This window comes from Theropithecus gelada, chromosome 6 (assembly GCF_003255815.1).
Source record: "Theropithecus gelada isolate Dixy chromosome 6, Tgel_1.0, whole genome shotgun sequence".
Lineage (NCBI taxonomy): Eukaryota > Metazoa > Chordata > Mammalia > Primates > Cercopithecidae > Theropithecus > Theropithecus gelada.
The window spans coordinates 124319902-124339148 of record NC_037673.1 but is presented as its reverse complement, the minus strand read 5'-3'; the positions used below and the strand labels follow the sequence as shown (position 1 = coordinate 124339148).

Here is a 19247-nt window from a genome sequence, read left to right as displayed (position 1 = left end):
CCTGGCTATTTTCTGTATTTTTAGTGGAGGCATAGTTTCACCATGTTGGCCAGGCTGGTCTCGAACTCCTGACTTCAAGTGATCCACCCATCTTGGTCTCCCAAGGTGTTGGGATTACAGGTGTGAGCCACCATCCCTGGCTGTCCTAACTTTCAGATCTAACAATATGATCACAATAGATATATAAAGTATTAAAATTTGAAAATTAAAAATAAGTATTTTAAAGGAGTTCTTATGTTAAAAGCTTGTTAATCTTTAAAAAATAGTAAATAAGCATTATGAATTAATTAATGCTATACATAATTTAAAATGAAAATGAATAATGTCTGGCTGTGGCAAAACCTTACAAACATGAAATAAAAGCATATTGAAAGTTAACTACATTTTGTCAGAAATTTTCCAGAGGTTTTGGCACTCATCCAAAGTTACAAAAACCTATTTACTCTGAACAGCCATCAAAATTGTTCTGGTCAGCAGGGATAAAGGGACTGGAAGGCATTGTCAAATAGGTTGACATATTGAGAGTCAACTTAGAGGATGATACGTTTGTGTGAAGTCAGAATCCTATTATAGACAGCCTAGTGTGATAAAAATTTTTGCTATCCTATTGCCTTATAAATTTGGGGATTTTTTATTTTTTTTATTTTTTTGAGATGAGTCTCTCTTTGTCACCCAGGCTGGAGTGCAGTGGCGTGATCTCAGCTCACTGCAACCTCCGCCTCCCCGGTTCAAGTGATCCTGATGCCTCAGCCTCCAGAGTAGCTGGAATTACAGGCCTGCGCCACCATACCCAGCTAAATTTTGTATTTTTGGTAGAGACAGGGTTTCCCCATGTTGGCCAGGCTGGCCTCAAACTCCCTACCTTAAATGATCCGCCTGCCTCGGGCTCCCAAAGTGCTGGGATTATAGGCGTGAGCCACCGCACCCAGCCTTTTTAAGAGTTAAGATAATACAGATTATAACATAGTGATTCTATAGAAGCTAAGTTTTATCCCCTTGATCTGTCTTGTAAGTACTTGTTCTGCCTTTGAGGACTGGTAACAATTCTTGTTTTCTTTCATTCCTGAAGCATACATGTATTTCTCTTGTCGTCTCTCTTTGCATCCTTTCATTTCCTTGGCCTCAGCAATCTACCTTTTTGAGTTACAATAAATTTACAGTTGACCCTTGAAAAACACAGTGGTTAAGGTTGCTGACCTCCTGCACAGTTAAAAATTCACATATAACTTTTGACTCCCCCAAAACTGAACTACTAATAGCCTGCTGTTGACTAGAAGCTTTACTGATAACATAAACAGCAGGTTAACACAAATTTTATGTTATATGTATCATATACTTTATTCTTGTAATACAGCAATCTAGAGAAAAGAAAATGTTATTCAGAAAATTATAAGGAAGAGAAAACATATTGACTATCCATTAAGCAGAAAAATGTATCCAATATGTTAATCTTCAGCATCTGAGGAGGAGGAGGAAGAGAAAGGGTTGGTCTTGTCATCTCAGGGGTGGCAGAGGCAGAAGGAAATCTGGGTGTAAGTGGACCAGCACAATTCAAACATATGTTGTTCAAGGGTTGACAGTATAATAATGCAAGTTCAGTCTGTGGCTGAGGGCTCCTCCTTCCTTTGTTTTCCAAGTTCTATTCAAAGTTCTCTAGAATAGGAACGGGGCTCCTTACTTATTCACCAGGAAAGCCATGGAAAAAAAGTAGCCCCTGGAACATGTCTTGACCATATTTATGGAGCAGATGCTCTATCAGTGTGCCCAGATTCAGATGATAACTTGGCATAGCAGGACTTCCAGGTCTTAGTGGAAAATTGGGGAGTCAGGGGACATTTATAGCCACAGTTTCTGGGATTAAGAAAAGCACGTGCAGAAGAGCAGTAACATTTTCAGTCTTGCCAGACCCGTTTCCTATGCTTGGCTGAGTTAATAATACACTTTTCTGGGATCCAACTGCATACAAGGCAACTAAGGAAAAATGAATGCTGTTCCTCTCACATTTTTTCTTTTTAATTATATGTTCTTTGGCAAATATCAAATTATGGCTTTATTTAATTGAGGAATTTAGAGGCATAGTAGGGTAATCTGGTCCAAGCCAGTGTATCTTTAGAATACCATAGTAAATTACCATATGCACATAGATTACCATAATGCACGGAGGTATATGTCTAATATACATATTAGATACATATAACATTATCCCACTGGCCAGAAATAAATCCTGTGCCTTCAAACAGAAGTCTCCTGCTTGTCCAGCAGAATTTGGTTTTGTGCATCCTTTCTAAATTTGATTTGATGAGCTCAAGCTCCCTAAAAATATCTACTCTTTCCTCCAAATGTATTCATATGACCAACGTAGCTAATCTCTATCCTTAACCTCCTATCAGGAAACACTGAGTTACTAAATAAAATAATAGTGAGGTTTCTGGGGAGTGACAGGAGAGAACACCATTCACTTTTTCTTTGTCAACAAGTGGTTTATACCAGGGACAGCTGCTCCACTATTGACAGCTGGCTGACAATTGTTTGCAACCCCAAAGTCTCCAATTCAGCTTATGTTGACAAATTGATGTCCATCTGCTGATGTTTGACAAAGGAGTGCCCAAGACTGTTCTGCAAATATCCTGGAAGGAAGTATCTTCCTCCCCAGCTCCAGTCTGAGCTATTTAGCAGCATTCCCAAGCAGTACATGCCCTTCAGGTAATCAGAGCAATCTCTGTAGCTAAGAAGGAAACCTTTGAAATTGATCAAGCTCCAATTCCCTCGTGCCTTGTCTGACATTTAGCTGGTGCTTGCCTCTCTGGATATGGAGGCAAGAAGACTTTTTTTTTTAAACAAACAAACAAAAAGTACCATTCCTAAGGAATGGACAGAAGGAAGGGAACACCATTTCCTGATAATGGTCTAATTCCAAAATTAGTCTTATAAACAAAGGAGGGAGGGGACCTTGACATCATTGAATTCCCACAGCTGGTGTAGTTAGAAAACACTGGACCCCAACCAAAAATTTCAGAGTAGATCTTTTTGCCCTTTGTTAATTACAAAATAAACAGATTTCCAGACCTCTCGCAAAGCAAGGACCTAAGTAAGTAGTGTAAAAATGAGAGGGAGAAAAAAGAAGAGAAATTGTGTACTTTCCTGACAAGATAAAACAGTGGATAGTTCTCTTCTCCAAGTTTGTAAGGTTTAACTAAAAACAGATTAGAAGGCACGGTGAGAGGTGTATTTTGTCTTCTATCCAAAAGTTTCCTCATCTTCTTTTATCTGATAACACTCCCTAGCCCTTCACCTCTGGCACATGACTCAGGTGTGGTCCAGGATCATATCCCATTGCCTTGGCTGCAGTAATTGATCTAAGGAGTAAGAAAGTGATATGAGCGGGGACAATCAAATTCCTTCTCTGAGATTTCTTTGTAGACTGTGAGAAGGAAGCTCTGTTACCTGGAGTTGGGTGTGAATTAATGTTCTTTGATTGCAAGCACTATGAACCAGTGTTAACTACCTAAAGAAAAAAAAAGAATTTATGGTAATGACATAAGATAGCTTTCTGTTTTTTTTTTTTTTTTTGAGATGTAGCCTCTTCCCTCTTCTTTCAGTAACATAAATCATGCCTCTGTTACTGAAAGAAGGGGGAAGTGGTTCTGAGCAGAAATAGTAAATGTTCACTATAGAGTGTTACTGGACAGCCAGGGGATCCTTTCCCTTTCTGTACCTGCAGTAGTCTACATGGGATCAACAGGCAAGGAGGGGCCACAGGAGCAGTCTAGAAAGCCTGCGGTTCAGCCTCCTTACCAGCCTGAAGGGCTCATACATCCCTTTCCTTCAACTAGTTTCATTTTAGTTTCTGTCACTTGCAACCAACAAAGTCCTGATCAATGCTTAGTTTTTATCTCAGTGCTGTTTAAGCCTATAGGTCTCTAAAATGACATTTTGAAAATCACAATCACACTAAATTTGTACATATTGAATTAGGCCACAGCCTTCAGCTGAAAGAAGTAACATTTCTTGGGATCTTCTGTGCAATAAATCTCTAACCTCTGCAGGGACTCCTGAAACAGATCCTTATCCTTGTGGGAACTTCTGAAATCAGGAAGAAGACTTTGGTTTAGGGGTATAGTGGCTCTATTTCAGGAAAATACTTTCAGTGGACAAAGTCAGAGATAACCAACAGGCAATCTCTGAATGAGACCTAGAGATTTTTTAATATTTAACTTTTTAGTTAAATATAAGCTATTTATATGAGGCAAATATTAAAACTCCTTAGGAATTTATCATATTTAGAAAGTACACCTTTAGTTGATCACTCCTATGCTCTCTTATTTTTTTCCTCCTGTTAATTGCTGGTGTGTATTGGTCTAAATGTAAAATATCCCACCTTGGAGTAGCTTCTGTATCTGAAAATTCAGTGGTAGTGCTGTGGAAGTAAATTCCTTCCTGCAAATCCTGGGGTAATGATTCCTGTGGGGGAGACATCTCTTGTCATTTTGCGTCCAGAATTGGTGGGTTCTTTTTCTCACTGACTTCAAGAATAAAGCTGTGGACCCTCAGGGTGAGTGTTATAGTTCTTAAAGATGGTATGTCCGGAGTTTGTTCCTTCAGACGTTCAGATGTGTCTGGAGCTTCTTCCTCCTGGTGGGTTCATGGTCTCGCTGTTAGCAGTGAAGCTGCAGACCTTTGGGGTGAATGTTACAGCTCATAAAAGCAGCATGGACCCAAAAACTGAGCAGCTGCAAGATTTATTGCAAAGAGGAAAGAAACAACCCTCCGTACTGCGAAAAGGGACTCCAGCGGGTTACCCCTGGCTGGCTCAGGCAACCTGCTTTTAGTCCCTTATCTGGCCCCACCCACATCCTGCTGACTGGTCCATTTTATAGAGAGCTGATTGGTCCACTTTACAGAGAGCTGATTGGCCCATTTTGACAGCTGATTGGTGCGTTTACAATTCTTGAGCTAGACACGGAGTCACAGAGCGCTAGTTAGCTAGATAGAGTTAGCTAGATACAGAGTACCAATTTGTGTATTTACAAACCTTGAGCTAGACACAGAGTTCTGATTGGTGTATTTACAATCCTTGAGCCTGACACAGAGTTACAGAGTGCTAGTCCTCCAAGTCTCCACTAGGTTAGCTAGATACAGAGTACCAATTGGTGTATTCACAAACCCTGAGGTAGACAGAGAGTGCTGATTGGTGCACATACAATCCTCCCGCTAGATATAAAAGTTCTCCAAGTCCACATCCAGTTCAGGAGCCCAGCTGGCTTCACCCAGTGGATCCTGCACCCTGGCTGCAGGTGAAGCTGCCCGCCAGTCCTGAGCGGTGCCTGCACTCCTCAGCCCTTGGGCTGTGGATGGGACCGGGCGCCACGGAGCAGGGGGCGGCGCCCGTCGGGGAGGCTCAGGCCCGCGGGGGAGCCAATCGCAGGGGGAAGAGCTCAGACATGGCGGGCTGCAGATTCCCTGCCCTGCGGGCAGGCAGCTAAGGCCCGGCGAGAATTTGAGTGCGGTCCCTGCAGGCCGGCACTGCTGGGGGACCCCGCGCAACCTCTGCGGCAGATGGCCTGGGTGCTAAGCCCCTCACGGCCCTGGGCCCGCTGGGCCGGCCCGCCAGCCGTTCCCAGTGCGGGGCCCGCGGAGCATGCGCCCACCGAGCCCGCGCCCGCTGGAACTCGCACTGGCCCGTGAGCGCGCGCGCAGCCGCGGTTCCCGCCCATGCCTCTCCCTCCACACCTCCCCGCAAGCAGAGGGAGGAGGCTCTGACCTCAGCCAGCCCAAAGAGGGGTTCCCACGGTGCTGTGGCGGGCTGAAGGGCTCCTCAAGCGCTGCCAGAGTGGACGCCAAGGCTGAGGAGGCGCTGAGAGTGAGGGCTGCTAGCACATTGTCACTTCTTAATTTTCTGTCAAGGCAATAGCACCCTTGGACATAGTAGAGAGTAGGGAGCAGAAAGTGCAAAAACACTGTGCTTTTGACTACATATCAACCTGAGCTCCATAAAGTCTGATGATGGTGAGCAGTGGTTTTTGACGAAGTCCCAGCAGCTGAAACAGTGAAATGCCAAGACCAGACTAGTTACTTTCTTAGAAAACCCTAGGTAGACTGGGAAAACAAATATCTGTGTTCAGTGGTGAAAGAAGGTTACCTGTAGAACTCATGGTCAAATAATTGGTTGCTAGTATGGCAGATAACAGCTTTGAAAGAGCTAGGCTGGGAGAAATTAGAAGAGGAAAAGGTGGCATTGTTCAACAGACCTACACACAAGTGGACAACTATTCAAGCCTAGTCTTATTCCAGTAAATATTAACATGACCGCTCTTGAAACGCTTGGAATGCTGCCAACTCAAGATTTTATTTAGGCCCAATGCACTTTCTTTAAAATACACTTACACTTGACAGGGTTTTTAGTCAGTGTTAGGATTGCTTTAATCACTACTTTTTTATTTTCTAATGGCGATAACGTTCACATAACATAAAATTCACCATGTTAGCAATTTTAGAGTGTACAGTTCAGTGGCTTTACTATATTAAAAATACCATGCAATCACTGCTATATCTCATTCCAGAACATTTTTGTCACCTCCAAATCCCTCTTTTCCTAACACCTGGTTGCCACAGGAACTTTGATCCTGGGGAAGTTTGCAGGTGGAGAGGTAAAAAGAATACTGCAAGATAGAGAAGGTTTGAACTCTGTGCCTAGGGGTGAGCATCATGATAAAAGATTCACTTTAAAATATTGATGAAAATTGGCTCTGGGGTGTCGGCAAAGAAATATATTTCCAGACTTTCTCAAGAATGTAGGACAGCAATAGTCTGATACTTAAAATAAATGGGATAAGTTGTCTAGTGTTTAAAAAGTTATGTGTCACTGAAAAATCACTAAAATGTCAATCCTATTACAGGCTTCCCCTCAAAAGTGTAGCTGGCTTGATTCAGACATTGAGTCTTGGATAAACCTACCCTGGGATGTACCAGCACTACTTGGGGAGTACCTCCTTAATGGGAGTAAAACAAAGAGAGAACTTTTGAGTTGCCAGGACTTTCATTGGGATAATAGGGACATGCATATGTAGGCTAGACACCTTATTTGGTAGCTGCATGTATTAAGAGAGAAAAGAAAAAGAAACTAAAAGAAAAAAGTTCAGAAGGATGCATTCCCTTAAGTATGCTAGCTTGAAATCTATAAACCAAGTTCCTGATGTTCTGGTCAAAGGCAGGCATTTTCATCAGATCAAGTAACTACTCATGCACCAACAACAGGACACAGTCAATAAGGTCTTTTGCAAAGTAACTGTCCTTCTAAGCCAAAGGAAACAAGGATTGTTGTTGTTTTGTGTGTGTGTGTATGTGTGTGTGTGTGTGTGTGAGAGAGAGAGAGAGAGAGAGAGAGAGACGGAATTTCACTCTGTCATCCAGGCTGGAGTGCAATAGTGCGGTCTTGGCTCACTGCAAACTCCACCTCCCAGGTTCAAGCAATTCTCCTGCCTCAGCCTCCCGAGTAGCTTGGATTACAGGCACCCACCATCACACCCGGCTAATTTTTGTGTTTTTAGTAGAGATGGGGTTTCACCGTGTTGGCCAGGCTGGTCTTGAACTCCTGACCTCAGATGATATGCCTGCCTCAGCCTCCCGAAGTGCTGGGATTACAGGTGTGAGCCACCACGACTGGCCACAAGGATTGTTTTAAAATTTAACCTTAGGTTCCAGCATACTGAAGTGTACCAAAAGGTGAACTCAAGCTTTGAAGGGATACAATAGGTGTTTTTACTGAGTTCTGCTGAATAGAGCTGTAAGCATTTCAGGTGTGGAAATGATGGAAGGAATCCACCTTGGGTTGTGATTATTTGAACAAAGTAAAATCAACAAACAACACTCAGGCTGTAGGTAAGTTTCCCGCTGTGCCAGTTTTGTAATAAAGGTGCTTTTCTTTTCAGCTGAACTTTCCATCGAGACTTAAATCGTTTATTTCTTTGGAGGTAATTTAAGCACACTGCCAATGAAATAGTTTACTGTGTTTAGGTTTTTAAAAAAAAGAAATTTGATAGCACACAGTTTCATTAATTTGAATATGAATATGCCTAAAAATATTCCTAATATTCTGGAAGATCCCTCTGATTCCTCTGATCAGAAGACCTGAATGGCAGACCTGAATGACCTATAGACTGCTTAGAAAATGAACCAAACAAGGAAAAATCACACAGAGGTAAAAAGGAGTTCTAACTTATTTGGAAACATTTCATTAATCTGCTTATTAGAACTGTAAGCATCAGTTTGTAACTATAACAGAGAAATAGTGGAGTGCTAATCTAGGTAACAAATGTCGCTTAGAATCAACACTTTTTTTCCCTTCTCGCCATATAATTGTTAAAACAAAGCAAGCCTTCAGAGTAGGTGACCATGTATCACTTACTGAAGGCTAGAAGGGGACTCCTTTTCTAAAGTGGTTCACTCTCTATTTATTATGGGGTCTGAAATTATACTATTGGAGATTTATTTCTTAGACCATGACAGTCTTTTGTTCATTGAAGAAGAATTGACTTTTAAAGTACAAATACCCATGGTATGGGTGGCTCAGTAAATATTACACTATATATATGTATATATATTTTATTTTACTTTTTGAGACCCAGTCTCACTCTGTCACCCAGGCTAGATTGCAGTGGTGGGATCTCAGCTCACTGCAACCTCTGCCTCCCAGGTTCAAGTGATTCTCCTGCCTCAGCCTCTGGAGTAGCTGGGATTACAGGTACCCACCACCATATCCAGCTAATTTTTGTATTTTTAGTAGAGATGGGGTTTCCCCATGTTAGCCAGGCTGGTCTCAAACTCCTGACCTCCGGCGATCCATCCACCTCGGCCTCCCAAAGTGCTGGGATTACAAGTGCGAGTCACCATGCCCGGCCTACACTATATTTTAACTTGACCACTAGTTGAAGGTGTATTGGAGATGTTTTTTGTTTGTTTGTTTAAATTTATTTTCATTTTATTTTTTGAGACAGAATCTTGCTCTTTCACCAAGGCTGAAGTGCAGTGGCAAGATCTCAGCTCACTGCAACCTCTGCCTCCCAGGTTCAAGCAAGTCTCATGCCTCAGCCTCCCAAGTAGCTGGGATTACAGGAATGCACCACCACGCCTGGCTAGGAGATATTGATTTTGCCTATCACTCTTTTCCAGTAATGAGATATTCCTTTAAGAAAGTGGATTTCTCTTAATCCAGCTCTGTGCTTTTGGTGGGAGCTGCCAGCTGGAGCATTCTCCTTCCCTATGTTTACTTCCTCTACCCTGCCACCCAGTGGTGGAGACATGACTACGGTTTGTCCAACCTTATTTCCTCAGCCCTGGCCACAAAGATTGGTTCATATCCACAGATGGGTACCCAACTAAGCTAGGATTGATTTCTTTCTTGTACTTTCCAACTGGAGCTAGTGGAAAAATGCTTTCTTTCCTCCCTGGAGATTATATGATAAGGAGGGCAGCCCATAGCTGCTTGTGGCCATACTTCCATTCTCTTCTGACATCTAGCTTGAGAGAATCAAGTCTCAATGCAGAGAGAAGCAGAGGTGAGTGACACAGAAGTTTCCTGATGGTACTTTAGACTGGAATCCATCTAACTCTAAGGCTAGTGCAGTGCTCTCTCTTGGTTTGTTTACATGCACCAGTAAATCACCCTTTCTCCTTAAGCTGTTATGACTGGAGCTTATTTGCAAACAGAGGTCTGAAAACCCAAAACAAACATTTTACAAGATAATCAGGGCAGTGGTGTTGTTCTAGGTCCAGAAACGTGTGTGTGGGGGGGGGTGGGTCAGCCCTAATTGTCCTGTGATTAAATAGGGGTCATTGTGTGTTAAAGTTACTGGAGATCTTTTCAGACTTTATTCTGAAGTGAATTCAGAGGCCAAGGTTACCAAGGTTTCTGAGAATGCTGGTTAATATTATGCTGGGACCACAATGGCCTTGACGATCTCGCGGACTATTGAATTTGGGTAAGGCTGCAAGGGACCTGCAGAAGAGCAAGATTGTGCAAATATTTGATTTAGGATCTTGGTGCTACATGTCAGTCAACTGAGTCAGTTTCCCCACCAAATAAGAGAAGCAACATGTAGCTCCAAAAGAGAATCACTGTTTTGATCCATAATGGATGGCTTTATTTAAATCTTAAATTTACATCTGTTCATGAGTAGCCATGTTTTTCTCTACAGGTAGTTAAAAAAACCACACACACAAACAGAATAATGGGCCAAAAAAAAAAGGGTAGGATTTAATGTTTTCTTCCCTCTCCCAAGCCATTAGAGTCCTAGTCCCTCAGTATTATTTAAATTTTGCCCTCTCAAAATATCTGAGAGACAAAATTGTCATTAGACAGTAAGTAATATTGAAAAAAGGAAACTAAGAAGAATTAGAGACCTTGCGATTATTTTTTTTACACGGGGTTTAAAATGCAATTGAAAAGTTGAAAGCTTCTCTTAAGCGAGCTGGGGAACCTTCTCCAATGTGCTCTACAATCATTGCCAGTTTCTTCTAATGAAACCAGTGAAAAATCTGGCTAATACCTCAGAATAAGGACTTTTAAATGGATAATATTCTCTAACGGATTTTATTCTTTTAGGCTTCATGGTGGTAAAAGCAAATTTACAAACTGCCTTTATGTTGTTTTATTGAAAGAAAAAAACTGTGTTTCAAGTTCACAGTGTTACGTGCATTTGAATCCTGGGAAAGCACTATTCAAAATTGAAAATGAAAATCAAATTCATATGAAAAGCTTTACCATGTAGTCAGGGTGCTGGGAGTGTCTCCCTTTCTGAAACTACACTTCACCTGCTTCCTCCTCCTCCATTTGGTTCTGCATTACTCCTCTTTTTCCACAATTACTTATGAGTAATAAAGGAAGCCAGAGTAAGAACGATGACATGTTCCTGGCTTTGCAAGAGTGGCATACATCAAAGGAAGACATTTTTCCCAGGGAACCACAGCTTTGCAAGAGATTCACCAGGCAGGAATGAAGTTTGATATTACTGCGACATAGCAGAGGGAATGCCCTGAGCCTCCCAAAAATGGGAAAGGCACACTAGGGTACAGTCAGCTGCTGCTCTAGAGGCTAACTCTCCAAGTGTTGCTTGTGCAGTGGCAGGGTAATGAACATCTCTAAGCCTCTGCTTATTCTTCGGGAATTCGTAAATGTACTTACCTTAGAGGTTATTCTTAGAATTAAATAGACATGGAATGCTTAACAAAATACCTGGCCCATGGTACTATATTAAATGTTAACTAGTGTTCTCGCTAAAATAACAGTCTGAGATTTGGGGTTTTCTTGTTTGTTGTTTGCTTGTTTGTTGCCTAATGGTGTGTTTATAGTTTGTTAGCTGGAGAAGTCTTTTTTAAAAAAATCAGAACCAATGTGGCTATTAACAATTTTCTGAACTACCCAGATTTCATCTCCAGCCAGCCTTCCCTGCTTGTTTCTGGTTCATTTGCCTATTGGAAAAAAAAAAAAAAAAAAAAAAGATTATCTTCTCTTCCCCGTGCCCTAGTCTGTCAGCCTGTGTTTTCAGACAGCTCTGTCTTACGCCAGAGCCCAGTCCCTGCAGGCGCCTGCCTTCCTTCTTATGCCCTGCCCTCCCCCTACTACCACCCAGCTTGTCCAGCAACACTTCTCAGATCTATTTCAGTCTAGCTCTTCAGCCTCAAAGACTTTCCCTTAACGAGCAAACCGCTTATTCATTCTCTGCCCCTCTCAAGGTGAAAGTGAATCCAGCCTGGAGTTAGTAGTTCATGTGCTGTATCTATTGGTGCCACACAGAGGTCAGGCCAGGCCTGTGGCCTCGTTTTTTTTTTGCTTTGTTGCCAATACAACTACATACATCACCCAGCTGATGGGCCAGTGTGGATCTGTCACGTGGTAATACTGACCTCTAGGGGCTGGCTTTCCTTCACATAGAGTCTTTATCTTCTCATTGAGTTCCAGAACTGTGATGGCAGCCTCTTGCTTAGCTGTTGCCAAATCAGTTTGTAGCTTTTTCACTTTCTTTTCATGCTTTAGTTTCTTAAACAAATAAAAAATAAAAAAATAAGAGTTTCCATCCCCGGGGACAGACGCATCAAAGAAATAAAAGGAATGATGTCTGAACAAACACTGCCTTTGAAGCCTGCTTAGATGAAACACTCCCTGTTTATCTAGATTGAGTCCTGTTCGAGGTTTGTGAAACAGTGTATGTGCTCCTGTCAGAGTGTTTGAACCCTCAACAAAAAAAGCCCACTCTCTACATCATAGTATCTTTTACACTTTTGAAGAGTTTTTATCTGGGTCAGAACCCTGTTGCTTATAATAGAGGCAATTAGAAGAACTCTAGTTGCCAGTTGGCATTTGCCACTGAGGTACTAATGCCTACCAGTATCAGATTTTTTTTCCCCATCTGTAAGTAGACTCCTGTGAAATAGAGCCTTGATTCTAAGTCATTTCCCCCTCAACACTATAATGGTTTGCTTTCAGATACATTCTAAAATGTGTGATGTGACCACCAAATGCTGGTGTTTTCTGATATTTAGTATGGGATCCATATGGGGAAAGTGTCAAGGGTAAGAAAGGGTCAAGCATAAGAATGGTTTTTAAGCAGTAGTGAACAGGGATGCCTTGCTCTAAAATAATTTGATTTATGAGACCTAAATCTTTGGGAGAGCTGCATCAGGAACTTGTTACATAACTGAAGGATTCACCTTGACACTTCATGGCTCAAAAGTTCCTTTTAGGGTTTCAAACTAGATTTGATTCTTTACAATTGGATTTATCTGCTACTTTGGAGAAGCTATCTGTTGTGAAAGGTGTTGCATTTGTACTTTCGTGTTGCTTTTGTATAGCTACCTTTCCATTGAAGAGCTCACCTTGCCAAGTCTTTGTGTGCTGGTAATTAGGAAGCTCAGAAAAAGATCTACTAACATTTCTTATCAGACATAAATCTTGAGATACAGAAGGGATGGTTTTTGCTCACTAGGGAAGATCATGTTCTTCCCTGGCCTCTGAAGGCAGTATACTCAGGCAGCAGGGAATTACTCTACTCTTTGAGAGTAACACCAGTAAAATCAATTTATCAAAAACGGTCTTAAATAGAAACGGGCCTTTCATTTCAAAGACCCCTCATTTCACTTTTTGCTTTGTTGCCAGTATGACTACATGCATCATCTGGATGATTTATGAGATCTAAACCTTTGGGAGGTCACTCAGATCAGGTTATCTTCTAGACCCCGAACAGGAAGATCAGGACTTCACTAAAGCTTAGTTAATGGCATAAACACGGCTAAAAGAAATGTGTTACTCGAAGGAGAATGGTAGGCATGAAACTTCTTTAAGGGGAGTTAGAGAGTAGAATTAGGCAAAGTTCAGCCAGCACAATCCAGGTGAGAGGTACCCTAAGCCACAACACAAAGGCCTGGTTTTCATGGCAGTACCTGTAAAGAGGTAGTACTAATTATTAGGATGCATCCTCTGGGTGTCAGGCACGATGCTGGCCAGATGTTGAAACATGAAGACTGATGAAGTCTCTGCCTCCAAGTCATGAAGACCTTCTAACGAATTCCCTTCTTCTGAGCCTCTATTCACTAAAAGGCTTCATAATTTGGCCTGTCATGTACATTAGTTCAGGAGAGACCGAGCTGACCAAGAAATATGTCTGAGTATTTGGCAGCTGGACAGCTGTGTTTTTCAATTATTAAGTTGGCATTTTAATATATACCTCTGTCTCTTGTGAGCTGGTTTGGGTCAGCTTGTTCATGAGGATCTTATCTATCCCAGGCCTGCAGTGACAGCACCTTGTGAGGTCCTGGATGGTCACCATTGACCTTTTCCTCTTCAATACTCTTCCATGCTTAAATTTCTACACTTTCTTTTTACAATTTAGAACTTTGGAGATATAGAGTAGGAGGAAGGGTACAGAAATGAAAATTGAGAAAGTGGAGAGAATGAGGGAAAATAAGACAAGAGAGATTGCGAAAGGAGTGCTAGAAAGTGTCCAGAAAGAACTAACAATGGTATGTGTGCTGAAATGTTAAGGACTAAGTGTGCTAATGAGAGCAAGTTGCACTGAAATGCATAAATAAGACAGTTGGATACAGAAAAAATAGATACCTGATAAGATGAAGAAGATAGTAAAATATTCATTGTAGAATCTATTTTTTGACTTATATGCATGTTTACTACATAATTATTTCAACTTTTTTGTATGTTTGCAATTTTTCATTATAGGATATTGGGGGAGAAAGAACTAAGATTTGTCTTCCTTACATTGCCCCTCCCTTAATTCTTAATAAATGGTATTCAGATTCTCAAATCATGTCACAACTCTTCACATGCAGATATGTATTTTTCCAGAAACTTTTCTCAAAGTATGCATTGACAGTAAATAAACACAAGAAAAAATAAATGCAGTGAGGTGAGAATTAATGAACAGTCACTAGGAGCTGCCATGGTGTCTGTCACTAAGAAAAAGGCTTACCAAGCTACATTTTCATTTTGATGGAATAATTTGATGAATAGAATTCAGGAACTCAGTGAACAGAGACAGGGTTTCTCAATATCAGTTAAGAATTTCACCTTTCTAGGTACACATTTTAACTCTTTAAAAAAAAATATTCAATTACCGGAAAACACGTTCCTGTCTGTCTTTTACGGTGATTGTATTGTTCTATCTCTTCTATTATAATATTTGTATATTTACCTTATAATCTGAGAAGGAAATTGAGACTATTTAGTTTGGAGAAGACATTACAGTATACAGGGCAGTCATGGCAGTTGACTTTAGTTACCTAAGGGACTATTCAAGAGGAGAGGAAGCTGAGTCAAACAATGTTGTTTTCAAGATAACACGAAGAACAATGGGTAGAAACCATGAGGAGGCAGACGTTGGCACAACATGAGAAAGAACCCGCCGACAATCAGAGCTGCATCCAGAACAGGATAGGATGCATCCTGGCAAAGACCTCCTGCTCTGGGAAAGATCAAGCAGGGACTGGATGGACATCTTCAGACAGGCCCTTGGTGACCTGTGGGACCTGGGTTGAGAGGTCACTGGAAGTTGGGCTTCCCTCAACTCTTTCCACTTCTGGCTTTCTCCAGCTCCCTGAGGGGCACAGCACATGAGTAAATGAACATCTCAGCCCTCAAAGCCTCCAGGGTTGGTGTAGTTGGTACACTTTAAAGATAATTCTGGTATTTGTGAGAAGTTGGATAAGAAGGCCAAGAAAGCCTGTGGGTCCCTTAGAATTCAAGGATGATGTGAATCAAAATGTCACTTTAATATTTAGCTATAAGGGAGGGGAAAATTAAATTTAAATTAAAGATTGGATAAAAGACTTAGATTGGCTGTCTAACGTTTCTGTTGAGACCTTTTGATTACTCAGATACACTTAAAAATAGTTCAACATCTTCATCTTTTTTTTTTTTCTTGTCTTCAGAAAGAATTGCTCTCTGCTATTAATTCATAGCTTTAACCAAGCCCTTTGGGCATTTCAAACAATTCAATTTGCCAACATGTTTTTTATTAGTCATAGACATCAAATGATTTCAGCAACAATAATATTTTCCTTGCTGTTTGCCGTTCACTAGCCAGGCAACCCAAATGTCATACTTGAATCGAATGCAGTCTGTTATGGTCTCCTTAGTAACTAGGAACTCTCTTTGGTGATTACTGAAAGGATAGGAAGGCTTTATAGCTTGGAGGTAAATTCCTATTACTGTGCTCTTTTCCTACTTCTCCTACTAGGTGGAAAGAGGGAGGAAATCATGTATTTGTGCAATGTTTTGAAAAGGAAATATCTATTCGTATCGTATTGCTGAATGGCTTGCATTATTCCAAGTTAATGAGAATTAGAAATAATCAGGGAACTATTCATAGAAGAGGGTCAACACAAAGTTGCCAGCACTGTTTAAAATTTCTGGGTATTTCCACATACTTTAAACTGTGGCAGTTACCCAATCGCCTGGCCCATGACATTTCTAAGCCTTAGATTCATGTCATAGGACTACTGTGGGAATCCAAGGACATAACATAGAAATGACAGCACCCGGCACTATGCCATGTAGTAGTTATGTCTTTCTGGTTTTGTCATTACTCTTAAAACACATAAGAGAAAGTTTGAACTCTTCACTAAAACACTAAGCACCTTCTCTAAGGATACTTTAGTGTTTTAGTGAATAATTGAAATGTTACAGAAAATAAAATGGAAGTTGTCATACTTTACAGAAAATAAAATTTGTACTTAATTGAAAGCAAGACATTTCATTTCTTCTTCTTTTTTTAGAAATTAAGTTTTCCGCATGATTGCATTGATCTCCTCCTCACTTTGGATGGGTAGACAAAACTTAATGTTCTGAAAACAGACATGCAAATAGCCTTGATTCAATCTCCTGCCAGAGCTGGCCCGGTGCCTAGGCAAAGTCGGTGACTGCCTGCGTGTAATGATGTGAGGAGCACTCCAAGGCACTGCCTCTTGCTCCTCACAGCAGCTCTCTCTTGGGCCTGCCAGGGCAGAGCTTCCTCCCACTTTATCTGAAGTTTACTCTGTCCATCCCAGCCTCCTTCACTTAAGAGCCTGTATAACAAGGGGATTTTGTCTTCAGTGGCCCACTAAGAAAATGCTCACTACTGAAGACGTAAAAGAGAATTTGGTTTGAATACAGAAGGTATACAAGGGTTCTTCCTTGCATTTCTCTTCTAATAGCCAATCAATAATAGTAATGAAAGTTATAAATAGTGATAGAATTTGGATACAACTTGTCTTTAAAAGTCAATTTTACATGTTTTGTATTTATAATACCCTCAGGAGAATATTTTAAAGTCTAGGGATGTCAAATGTGTGTCATGTATGTTCTTTTTCAGTTCATGGCAGGCCTTTGATTTGGGGATTCTTTAACCCTGTGTTGCACCCCTGGATTCACAATCATTTAGTCACACTTTCAGCAGCCACTGCCCATTGATGAAACCTGTCATCTGTGTTAGTATCTCTCTATGTAGACAAGGAAGTTGAGCTGCAAGAGAGTTCAGCTGGACCTAATCCTTGTTGTACAGTGAGTAGACAGCTAAATGGACTTGAACCAAGGTCTTTTTATTCCAGACGTTGATTTTTTTTCCAATGACAACATGAGTCTTCACTAATCAATAGCACCATATTATTATTATTATTTTTAAATTACTTAAAGGTAACCTAGAAAGGCAGTGTGACAGCTTGGTTATAAAAATTTTGCATTGAAGTGTGCTGGTGAAGTGTGATGGCATTTATTGCATGAGTTGCCAAGATATCCCTAGAGAACCTAGGAAATAAAGGGAAGATTTGATGAACCCAGCTAAGGGCACTCTGAGACAGGTATTGTTCTTTCCCTTTAGTATCTTTCCTTGGAGTATCCTGAATTGATTCTTGTTATTGTGACCATTCTGTTGAGTCATCTGAAGTGACAAAGAATAGATCAGATGAACCTTTCTTACAAATGCCTCAAATGAAAAACATCACAAATATAAGACACAGCTTTTTCTTATTTAATTTGATAAAGTTTTGCGGAGCTAGTTGATACACAGACCCTTAGGACTCACCCTAACCTTGACCCAGAGCCCGATCCCACTGATAGATGCTTGATGGCCAAGAGAGTCAGATCTTGGAAATCAAAGCTAACACCTTTCAGTTCTTTGCAGTAGCCCTCCCATCTGAGTCCCGACTCATTTTATTTCATGTTGCAAAATGCTATAGAAATATATTTTAGTTACTCCTGAAACCCAAGGTTTGGGATTTATAATAAAAAGAAAACAAAATCCCAGTAATTCGACCAACAACCTGACTCACTATAGGGGAAGAATTTGCTTATAGTTGGAGCCAAATCTCAGTTCGTTCCCTCTGTAGGATAAACAGTTATTAGATACAGAAGTGGCATTTGACAATAGATGTTCTGCTTTCCAGGATGCCTGTATAAGTGTTTATTTAAGAGAAACTACGAATTAATACAAGATAAAGGGATAACCTTACACTTAGGGTGAATTCCAGTGATAAGATAGAACGTTCTAATAGTAGAGTTGTCCAAAAATTGGAATGTTTTGCCCTAAAATACAGTGCGCTTCCCTCCCCTGCATGTGGTAGACAGGCCATTGCTGGGAGTGTTCCAGAGAGATGTTAACAGTTATTGGTCACCTACAATATGCCAAGCATCATTCTGAGAACTTTATATATACTAGCTTCTTTTATTTTATTTTACTTTATTGAGATGGAGTTTTGCTCTTATTGCCCAGGGTGGAGTGCAGTGGTGTGATCTCAGCTCACTGCAACCTCCACCTCCCAGGTTCAAGTGATTCTCCTGCCTCAACCTCCCAAGTAGCTGGGACTACAGGCGCCCGCCACCACGTCCAGCTAATTTTTTGTATTTTTAGTAGAGATGGGGTTTCACCATGTTGGCTAGGCTGGTCTCGAACTCCTGACCTCAGATGATCCACCTGCCTCAGCCTCCCAAAGTGCTGTGATTACAGGCATAAGCCACCACGCCTCATTTCATCTTTGTAGCAAGCCAATGAGGGAGAAGTATTATAAATCCTATTTTCAGTTGCAAATACTGAGACACAGAAAGATTTAAGTATCTTGCCCAAAGTGAAATGGTGAGTCACAATTTAAATCTCTGCGCTCTATCTCCAGACTTTGCTTTCTATCATAATGCTGTGCATGCCTCAGTCAGTGTCTTACCCAGTGTCCTACATTGTGGGGAGTTTTGATAAGAGGGCATTTCAGATTCTTTTTTTTTTTTTTTTTGACAGAATCTCTCTCTGTGACTACACACCCACCGCCACTCCCAGCTAATTTTTGTATTTTTCGGTAAAGACAGGGTTTCATCATGTTGACCAGACTGGTTTCGAACTTCTGACCTCAAGTGATCTGCCTGCCTTGGCCTCACCAAGTGCAGGGATTACAGGCGTTAAACATCACACATGGCCAAGGCATTTCAGATTCTATAAATTTATTTTAAAGCAAGTGAAAGCAGTGTCTAACCTCTGACCATGAAGTCTTATAGACATGGACTTGACCACTCAGTATGAATTAGAGTCAGATGGAATCATCAAATCTTGGATGACACAGAATTGGATGCCCTCTTACGGGACAAACTGTCCAGTGTTTTGAAATGGAGAAGTAGAAACAGGGAAAAATGAAATAATTTGCCAAATTCATTAATATAAAGTTCCAAGAAGCAAAACTCAGAGCCAGATTTTCTGATTCCTTGTCTTATTGCCCCCTTT

The 19247-nt window shown here is 41.0% G+C and overlaps 1 protein-coding gene across 1 annotated transcript in view; it reads right to left on the bottom strand.

Moving 5' to 3' along the window:
- CCDC192 (coiled-coil domain containing 192) overlaps positions 1 to 19247 on the bottom strand; it is a 243202-nt gene that overhangs the window by 58904 nt on the left and 165051 nt on the right. Inside the window, exon 6 of the mRNA XM_025387503.1 lies at positions 11902 to 12034. Coding sequence (XP_025243288.1) covers positions 11902 to 12034 — 133 coding nt within the window. The remainder of the gene's footprint in view (positions 1 to 11901; positions 12035 to 19247) is intronic.